Source organism: Myxine glutinosa, chromosome 1 (genome assembly GCF_964187855.1).
Source record: "Myxine glutinosa chromosome 1, kmMyxGlut1.1, whole genome shotgun sequence".
Classification (NCBI taxonomy): domain Eukaryota; kingdom Metazoa; phylum Chordata; class Myxini; order Myxiniformes; family Myxinidae; genus Myxine; species Myxine glutinosa.
The window spans coordinates 128,325,017-128,335,021 of record NC_136261.1 but is presented as its reverse complement, the minus strand read 5'-3'; the positions used below and the strand labels follow the sequence as shown (position 1 = coordinate 128,335,021).

At 40.1% G+C, this 10,005-nt stretch overlaps 1 protein-coding gene across 9 annotated transcripts in view; it reads right to left on the bottom strand.

Annotated features, from left to right (window-relative positions):
* Positions 1-5,246: 5,246 nt before the first annotated feature.
* LOC137428300 (leucine-rich repeat-containing protein 7) overlaps positions 5,247-10,005 on the bottom strand; it is a 252,817-nt gene continuing 248,058 nt past the window's right edge. For all 9 annotated transcript variants that reach the window (XM_068118239.2, XM_078777036.1, XM_068118245.2 and 6 more), the window contains 3 exons: positions 7,794-7,886; positions 7,591-7,665; positions 5,247-7,158 (listed from right to left, as the gene is read on the bottom strand). In XM_068118239.2, coding sequence (XP_067974340.2) covers positions 7,051-7,158; positions 7,591-7,665; positions 7,794-7,886 — 276 coding nt within the window. In that variant the 3' untranslated portion in view covers positions 5,247-7,050. The remainder of the gene's footprint in view (positions 7,159-7,590; positions 7,666-7,793; positions 7,887-10,005) is intronic.

Genomic DNA, 10,005 nt, shown 5'->3' with positions numbered 1-10,005 from the left:
ATATAACAGCTCATCCATATATATCTTTGTTACGCAGGTAACAAAGAAACAAACAGGGGTGAATGCATAACCACCGCCCACCATCAGTGGCGGAGGTAATAAACCTGAACTATCGATAAAGAGCTTGCAGAACTAGATTGCCATCCCTTTCAAATAACGTGGCCGCGATGAAACACCTGTACAACTATTTGGATGTGCGAGCAGCCAATAACACTTACGAACTGTGTCAATCACCAAGGATGCCCACACTTTAGCATTCCTACAGCTACACAAATGGAATATCAATGTGTTATGGGCACAAGCACTCGGCAAATTGTCCTGCATAAATATTTGACACAGATGCATAATCGCCAAGGTCACACAGAACATAGATCCCACAATTATACACGCACTTTGTTGAAAGTTTTCTGGTTTGCTATGTAACAATTTCCCATCAGACGATTCAGTTATTTTTTGTGGTTTTTTTTGGTTACAAGATCGAGGCTCGTGTAAGAGCTAACATTAATCACAAAAAGACAAACCGACACATAAAACATAATAAAGGGAGCGGAAGACAAGATGAGGAGAGAGGGGGAAGCACACAAGTACATCATTTGAGAGCAGGGACATCGGGAGATCTGTGGGAGGGAGAGGGCTTGGGGGGAGGAGGCACGGGAAAAGGGGGTGGGGGTGTGGGAGAGGTATAAAACACATGGACACTGCTAGGACTTCCAGGAAAGAAGTCGGAATTTCAAAAAAGTGGATCTGGGGTGAAATTAGCGGGGGTAGAAAAGATCATGGTTTTGGATGGGGGAAGATAAGAGATGGTGGTGAACAGCTGTTTTAAAGACCTGGAGGGAGGATTGGGATTGAAGGGAGTGGGGGAGTTTGTTCCAGAGGCGGGAGGAAAGAGGAATGAAAGAGTGAAGGTGAATAGATCGTCTTCCTTAAAGTGAGTTACTAACTTTCAGAATGCATCATTGAAGGTTCCCCCTGGCAGACTAAACATGTCAATCCACTGAGTGTCTGTGTTTAGTCAACCCCATGCAGGTCCAAGGACCATCGTCTGACGTTTAATTGGGTGAGTGTGCAATTAAACCTTTGGAATGACACGTCATTCCATACTCTCGTTTGAAACGTCAAATTGCAGGACTCTGGTTCCCCCTCATGCATTTAGTTTCTATATCTTCTGTTCTGCCACAGCATTGTGTTTATGCCAATGCAAAGGAGGAAGATCACGATCCCCCAAAGCCTTAGTGCATGCAATTTGATCATTTTGTTTTGCAGGTGATTCTGCTCCACTCTGCCCACTTGGTCCCATTACCCGTCAAGGTATGGTGTAAATTCATTTCCACAGAAGTCTGTTTGGACAGTGGAGGGGGGTTGCTGGGGGTTCAAGCTGGTCCGCACATGTGTACAATGACAGCAGCAACAAACATTAGTCCAAAAAGAAATTGTCAGACGATCTGCAACTTGTCTTCTTAAAACAAAATCACGCAATCGGCAGTCGGTTAACGCGAAGCAATTTGATCGAACGTTGGTTCAAGGTTCCTGGAAGGTAAATTTCGTCCATAAAGCATTTGTGATGAACTGAAGGATATTTGATTCGACCAAATCGATGGTAAATGATCGCAAGTCGATCTCTTCAGCATGAAGAATAATTTGCCCAAACACAAATTTATCTGCCAACAATGTTTGCGCAGAAACCGATAAGCAAACCGGATCGGAATTGCATCCTCTGGCAGCAGTTCTATCGATTTTTAGCTCACCTGGAACGAAGTTCAGGCGAGTTTATGCGATGGCACATTGTCCGTCTGTCCGTAAACACTTGAAACTTCTCCGAAATCGCTGATGGGATTGTGACCAAATTTGGCACAAATTATATTTGTTGTGTTGTGACTAAAGTTTGTTCACGGCGTTTAAAATGGCGGGGTATAAGGGGGTTTACTGGGGGGTCAAAGTGGATCCAGGTTCAACCCCTGAAAATAGGTATTTGCTTTCCTTTCTGAAACTACAGACGATTTTGATGAAACTTGACCACAACCTTCACCATCCTTGCTGTACCAAAGTTGGTTCACGGCATTAAAAAAAAATCTGCCTCTTTTGGGGGTCTACGGTGGGGGGGGGGGGGGGGGGGGATGGGGATGGGGATGGGTTGCCCCCCAAAATAGGTATTTTTTTTGCTTGTTTGTTTAAAGTCTTATGATTATGTTAGTATGATTCTACCTGCTGTCCTGTCTTCTAGCAACCATTGAAATTGGTTTACAATACCGTGAAATGGGGTGAATAGGGACAGCAAGGTGAAGAGGGACACAAACTGAAAAAAGTTAGGTAACTTTTTTCGCTGAAAATTGATAATCATACTGATTTGTTGATATTTGGGTTGAAAGTGTTCTCTTGTTTTTTTAAAAAGCAACTTATAGTCCCTATTAATCCCATATATGGGTTAAATAGGAATAAATAGGATTTTTATGGCTGTCCCTATTCACCCCGTTTTACGGGTGAATAGGGACAGTCACTAATACAAAAAAATAATAATCAAGAAACAATCCTGAGTTTCCAACTTATTGCTAAATTGATAGCTCAGATGGGTGCTCATAATATGCACCCATAATATAAACCATGGTGCCAATGAAAAAAATATGGGATAAAAAGTTTCTCCAAACTGTCCCTATTTCTTGATTATTATTTTTTTGTATTAGTGACTGTCCCTATTCACCCGTAAAACAGGGTGAATAGGGACAGCCATAAAAATCCTATTTATTCCTATTTAACCCATATATGGGGTTAATAGGGACTATAAGTTGCTTTTTAAAAAAACAAGAGAACACTTTCAACCCAAATATCAACAAATCTGTATGGTTATCAATTTTCAGCGAAAAAAGTTTCCGAACTTTTTTCAGTTTGTGTCCCTCTTCACCTTGCTGTCCCTATTCACCCAATTTCACGGTACCCTTAGTCGGTGCAGTACACTGTTTATTCCACCAGGTGAGCACCAGGGGATTTGCCCCTATGTTTCTTAAACCGTTGACAAAATGGTATCTTAGTGTTTTGTTATTAACAGCACTTGAAAGTATCTCATGACACGACTGATCATGTACTTCTGCTTGAACAACAAACGTAATACTGCACCGCGATGAGGATCATACATACATACATGCATACATTCATCCAAGCCAACAGGGCTGCCAAGGCCCCCTTAGTCAAGCTGTTGTGTCCTTCAGTTGTTCCAGTTTGGCTGTTTACAAGCAACCTCCCATGGGAGCAAAGTACACACCTTACTGTCCGGCCAAAATACACAAGTAAATCCGATTGTCAAAAACATTATTTCAAAATCTCTAGCATGGTATGATTAAAGCAAACTGTGGTCAAAACCAGGGTCCATCTTCTTTCTTTCCTCTTCAAATTTAGATGTTGATTCCTGTACCTTATGGTAGTGAGGCCTCGTCTTGCGCAACAGCTTATTGGTTAAGAATGAACCCTCTCACCCCACCCACAAAAAAGCTTTGCAGGCATGAAGTAATTTCTCTCCTCAGCAGTAAAAACACAGGGAACTAGAACAGCACTCGGTGGTAGAGCGCATAACTCCGCCAGGCTAAATCTATCTATAATTCCAGTAATCTCTGTGTGTATGTTTGTCTGTGACCGCTGTTTCTCGACAACCACGGGTCCGATATACTTGAAACTTGCCAGGTATATTGCTGGGGACCTGAGGATGTGCCTTTTCAAGGTTTCATATTAATCGGAGAAGTAGTTACCGAGCTATGTCCAAAAAACGATTCAACCAATCAGAGAGCAGCGAGCTATCACGTGTGCCGAACGTGGCGAACAGACTCTGCCTCGGACGGCACATTTGAGAGCGTATTCATTTATTTCACGTTGGCAAACTATGTTGGCGTTAAACTATGTTTTAAAACTAATTAAAACTAATTTGCGATTCTTTCGCTTTCCTGCGCGTTTGTGCACGCTATGGCGATTTCTTTACCAAACTCCGCAAGCCGTTCGCTTTGGACCAAACCATTTCATGTAAATAGAGGGGGGGGGGGGGGGGGATTGTCACCGTACTCGCAAGCCGTTTGCTTTGGACCAAACCATTTCATGTAAATAGAGGGGGGGGATTGTCACCGTACTCGCAAGCCGTTCGCTTTGGACCAAACCATTTCATGTAAATAGAGGGGGGGGGGGATATAATTTTAGATATATATATAGTACGGGCATGCCCTAGTATTATAAATTTTGCATCCCACTGAAAGGCTGGATCTGGATTCAGACCTGAACCAAAATCGAATCAGCTTGTTCTTCCCACCTAACCAATTCATCCCCAAGTTTAGTCATAACTCGTCCACAACTTTTTTTTGATATCACGTTATATATCGCTTTTCGCCCGATCTCTTAATGGTGAAGAATCACTTAAAAATTAAATAACTCTCGTATCCAAATCCATATTCAGATCTTCACCAAAATCGAATCGATTCGTCTTCGTCACACACCCAACCTATCCACCAAGTTTCGTCCAAATTCGTCCACAAAGTTTTGAGACATCGGGCTATATAATCGGTTTTAGCCCCATCTCTCAATCATGAAGAATCACTTTAAAAATTCTCTGATCCAGATCCGGATTCAAATATTCACCAAAATCGAATAGATTCGACCATGTCACGCACTCAACCTGTCCACAAAGTTTCATCCAAATCCGTACATAACTTTTTGAGACATCATGTCGGTTTTAGCCCTATCTCCCAATGGTGAAGAATCACTTAAAAATTCTACTAGCTGGATCAGAATCTGGATCTTCACCAAATATCTTGTTCACAGACAAACAAACAGGGGTGAAAACATAACCTCCATCCACCTTCGGTGGTGGAGGTAAATATAAGGAACTTGGACAAAGGAGGAGGCCACTTGGCACAGTATGCCTGTGCTTCATCCACATCCCATCAATTCCTCTTGATTTATAATTTATCCCTTAATGAACAGAACCCAAACAAGATTCATCGTTTCTATATAGACAGGCAGTCAATGAAGTCACCGCACTCTGTCTCTGCGACGAGGAATCAGCCAAAAGGATCATCGATACGCTTTGAGAAATACATCCTCCCTTACTGCCATTTCCCATACTCCTTAGTACACTCTTCCCACACTCCCCACTCATCCTTTACGTTGTCCTTCATTCCACATAAATGGGAAATTTTAAGTGGCCCAGTACGACGACTGCAATTCCGTGCGCAGCGAATCACGTGCTGCAACCAGAAATTGAGCACACTGTCTCCCAGCAGAATGTTTATTATACAGTAATTTTTTGGTTCTAAATTTTGCACAGTACATTCCTCAATTCAAAAGTCATTAACCCAGAAAGAGTGCATTAGAAAATAAATCTAAAAACATCCCCCTGTACAGCATATAATAGCGACTGTGCATGTCAAAGCAACAAACGGTAAAAATGTACAGGCATTAAAAAATGAATGGTCACACAACCAAGTGGATGCAGTTTCTACATCAGTGATCAAAACCCAAATGGAAATGTAAAATAGTGATCGTCACAGATTTGCGGTTCATTGTTCCCCCTGGGTAAAGTTTATACACAGGTTAAAACGGCCTCTCCCCGTATTTACAATCAATGTGCAAATATCACGCTGCGATAAAATCAGAGTGATAGAACCAGCATCGGTGTATGTTCAACTACATTGCAGGCTAAATAGTTATGACTAAAATGTTATTTTCTTTAACAACAAAAAAAAAACAACCCTCCTATAATCTTGTACATTTTTCATCACTTGAACAGATTTTGTAAAAAAAAATCAAAGTATTAAAATTAAAATAAGCACACCTACGTTCCACGGCACTTTATAACGTCCACTTGCAGATCCGTTTCCCTTCGACTCGTTTCACAGTCCAATATCTGGCGTTCACGTTCCGTTCTTGATACGTGCCGTCGACTTGCTCGGTCTCACGATTACACTTGCAGCTCTCCACGTGCGGCTATCACTCGACTCCAGTGGTGAAAAACTGGTCAAAACCCCGAGTTGTTTGATCCAAGCAGGCACAGGTTTAAGACTGTTTCAATGCTTCTCGTGGAAGGAACGTAACGTAACTGTTTCGTACAATTCTCACAAAACTACATATGATCGTATATCCCGAAACCGTACCCGGCACACCAATAAAAAAATAAAAACCCTGCTTATCTTCCATTGCTTCGTTGGTCAAATAATGACGCGGATCTCCCCACAAGGCAATGGTGCTTTAACCTGGAGCCGCCCACAGTGGTACTCGGATTAATTAAATAAAATGAGGAATGAGATGGTGCATCTGGGTTAGTAACCGGCCAAAGCAGGTCCACATGGTCCTTCAGGGATGTCCCAAGTACACTTTCCTTCACTTCACAGCAAGCCCACGCTATAAGATGTCTTCACTCTGGAGATTCCTAATGAGTGGCTTGAGGTAATTTCCACAAGAATGCCGCACCGTTCTTTCATTGGAATCTGCATTCAGATTTTGGTGCTTGGAGAGACTCCATATTTACCAGAAGTTTCGGAAAATGTTGAACGAGACGGTTTTTTTCTCAAAACTTTGAATGCAACTGCCACTACCAACCTGTCAGCAAAATAAACAACAACAACAAAAAAATTTTTAAGTGCGACGGAACAAATTCAAATCTCGACCTGGTGGGCAGGCGGAATCATGCAAGAACTACCTACACTTTGCTAGGGTCGGACACGAGCCAAAACCCAATTAGTTTCTGAGAAATAGCTCAACGTGAAAAACCCGAGCAGTATTCCGTTTGGCCACATGTGCAAATAGGATTCAGAGTAATATGATTCATAATGAGTCACTTTCTCATGACCCACAAAAAGGCAGTTTTACAAACCTCCCACTTTAACAAGGGGAGGGGGGGGGGGGGGGCAGAAAAGGGGAAAGAAAGAAGTGAAAGTCCACAAAAATATAACTTTGCTAACGTCCAAAAGATCTCCCAAGAGTACTTTAGCTGCAGGTTGTTGGGTTTGCACTTTAGCCCGAAAAGCAAAGTGTGTGAGGGTGCAAAGGGGAGGGAAAGTTAGATGGAGGTTCATGACCTCACACAGACACGTCTCTTTGAACCACGAGCTCCACAGGGTTGCTCAGGGACTTGAGCACATTGACAGCCTGTTCATGCTCCACACCCACAAAGCTGTACCCATTGGCCTATTGGGGAATGGTGGGGAAGATAGCTATGTAAGTGGAGAAGGCCAAACATTATTGTCAACATCACACACTACTTTTCTCTTGACAGTGATTCAAGGCTCACAATTTGAGCTTACACACAACTTATATGTTGGACAAAATATTAGCAGAGATCTACGTACTTTAATGGGAGTTACAAAGACATTAGAGTGGATAACGGGTGAACCATATGTTCAGAGCAAGCAAGATGATAGAAGTAGGTGTATCGAACCATGACCATTCCAAAAAATGCAACTGGTGGCTACAGGCAGATAAAGATAGGTTTCAAGACAAACGATAAAGATAAATGTACCTGGGCCTTGCATGGACTGAAAAAAATGTGGCCAACAAAGCTCACCGTTCATTGCTATCGGGGCTAATACAGCTAGCTGTGTGACTCGTTGAGCATGATACCTGTACTATTTTGTCCCCTGGAAGCAGCAGGCTGCACGCAGGTCCGTCCGGTTGAACCCTCATCACAAAGATGCCCTGAAGGAAAGCAAGGTCACATGCAAACAAAAACAAAATTGGGTCAAAACAAACAAAAAATGGAGCAAAACAAGCAATTAGTGCAGAATAGGTAAAATGGAAAGGATGCATCCACTGGGATTGCTCACCGTATCCGATGGTTTGAATGGATTCCGATGGTTCCCTATACCTCCTGTTACACTGAACCCAAGGCCTGGATTCTTATCAATTCTGACCCGGAACTGAAAGAAAAACAGATCTCAAGTAGTTCAGAATGGTCATGTTACAAAACAGCTGACTTCTTTAAATAAAAGCTGACTTCTTTGAACAAAAGCCGACTTCTTTGAACAAAAGCTGACTTCTTTGAACAAAGGCCGACTTCTTGGAACAAAAGCTGACTTTTTTTTAACAAAAGCTGACTTCTTTTTTTTTTAACAAAAGCTGACTTTTTTATCGAAAGCTGACTTTTTTTTATCGAAAGCTGACTTTTTTTTATCAAAAGCTGACTTTTTTTTATCAAAAGCTGACTTTTTTTTAACAAAAGCTGACTTTTTTTTAACAAAAGCTGACTTCTTTTTAACAAAAGCTGACTTTTTTTAACAAAAGCTGACTTCTTTTTAACAAAAGCTGACTTCTTTTTAACAAAAGCTGACTTCTTTTGAACAAAAGCTGACTTATTTTGAACAAAAGCTGACTTCTTTTGAACAAAAGCTGACTTCTTTTGAACAAAAGCTGACTTCTTTTGAACAAAAGCTGACTTCTTTTGAACAAAAGCTGACTTCTTTTGAACAAAAGCTGACTTCTTTTGAACAAAAGCTGACTTCTTTTGAACAAAAGCTGACTTCTTTTGAACAAAAGCTGACTTCTTTTGAACAAAAGCTGACTTCTTTTGAACAAAAGCTGACTTCTTTTTAACAAAAGCTGACTTCTTTTTAACAAAAGCTGACTTCTTTTTAACAAAAGCTGACTTCTTTTTAACAAAAGCTGACTTCTTTTTAACAAAAGCTGACTTCTTTTTAACAAAAGCTGACTTCTTTTTAACAAAAGCTGACTTCTTTTTAACAAAAGCTGACTTCTTTTTAACAAAAGCTGACTTCTTTTTAACAAAAGCTGACTTCTTTTTAACAAAAGCTGACTTCTTTTCACAAAAGCTGACTTCTTTTTAACAAAAGCTGACTTCTTTTCACAAAAGCTGACTTCTTTTCACAAAAGCTGACTTCTTTTTAACAAAAGCTGACTTCTTTTTAACAAAAGCTGACTTCTTTTTAACAAAAGCTGACTTCTTTTTAACAAAAGCTGACTTCTTTTTAACAAAAGCTGACTTCTTTTTAACAAAAGCTGACTTCTTTTTAACAAAGGCTGACTTCTTTTTAACAAAAGCTGACTTCTTTTTAACAAAAGCTGACTTATTTTCACAAAAGCTGACTTCTTTTCACAAAAGCTGACTTATTTTAACAAAAGCTGACTTATTTTAACAAAAGCTGACTTCTTTTCACAAAAGCTGACTTCTTTTTAACAAAAGCTGACTTCTTTTTAACAAAAGCTGACTTCTTTTCACAAAAGCTGACTTCTTTTCACAAAAGCTGACTTCTTTTTAACAAAGGCTGACTTCTTTTAACAAAGGCCGACTTCTTTTTAACAAAAGCTGACTTCTTTTTAACAAAAGCTGCCTTCTTTTAACAAAGGCTGACTTCTTTCAACAAAAGCTGACTTCTTTTTAACAAAGGCTGACTTCTTTTTAACAAAAGGTGACTTCTTTTCACAAAAGCTGACTTCTTTTCACAAAAGCTGACTTCTTTTTAACAAAGGCCGACTTCTTTCAACAAAAGCTGACTTCTTTTCACAAAAGCTGACTTATTTTCACAAAAGCTGACTTCTTTTCACAAAAGCTGACTTCTTTTCACAAAAGCTGACTTCTTTTAACAAAGGCTGACTTCTTTTTAACAAAAGCTGACTTCTTTTTAACAAAAGCTGACTTCTTTTCACAAAAGCTGACTTCTTTTCACAAAAGCTGACTTCTTTTTAACAAAGGCTGACTTCTTTTAACAAAGGCCGACTTCTTTTTAACAAAAGCTGACTTCTTTTTAACAAAAGCTGCCTTCTTTTAACAAAGGCTGACTTCTTTCAACAAAAGCTGACTTCTTTTTAACAAAGGCTGACTTCTTTTTAACAAAAGGTGACTTCTTTTCACAAAAGCTGACTTCTTTTCACAAAAGCTGACTTCTTTTTAACAAAGGCCGACTTCTTTCAACAAAAGCTGACTTCTTTTCACAAAAGCTGACTTATTTTCACAAAAGCTGACTTCTTTTTAACAAAAGCTGACTTCTTTTCACAAAAGCTGACTTCTTTTTAACAAAAGCT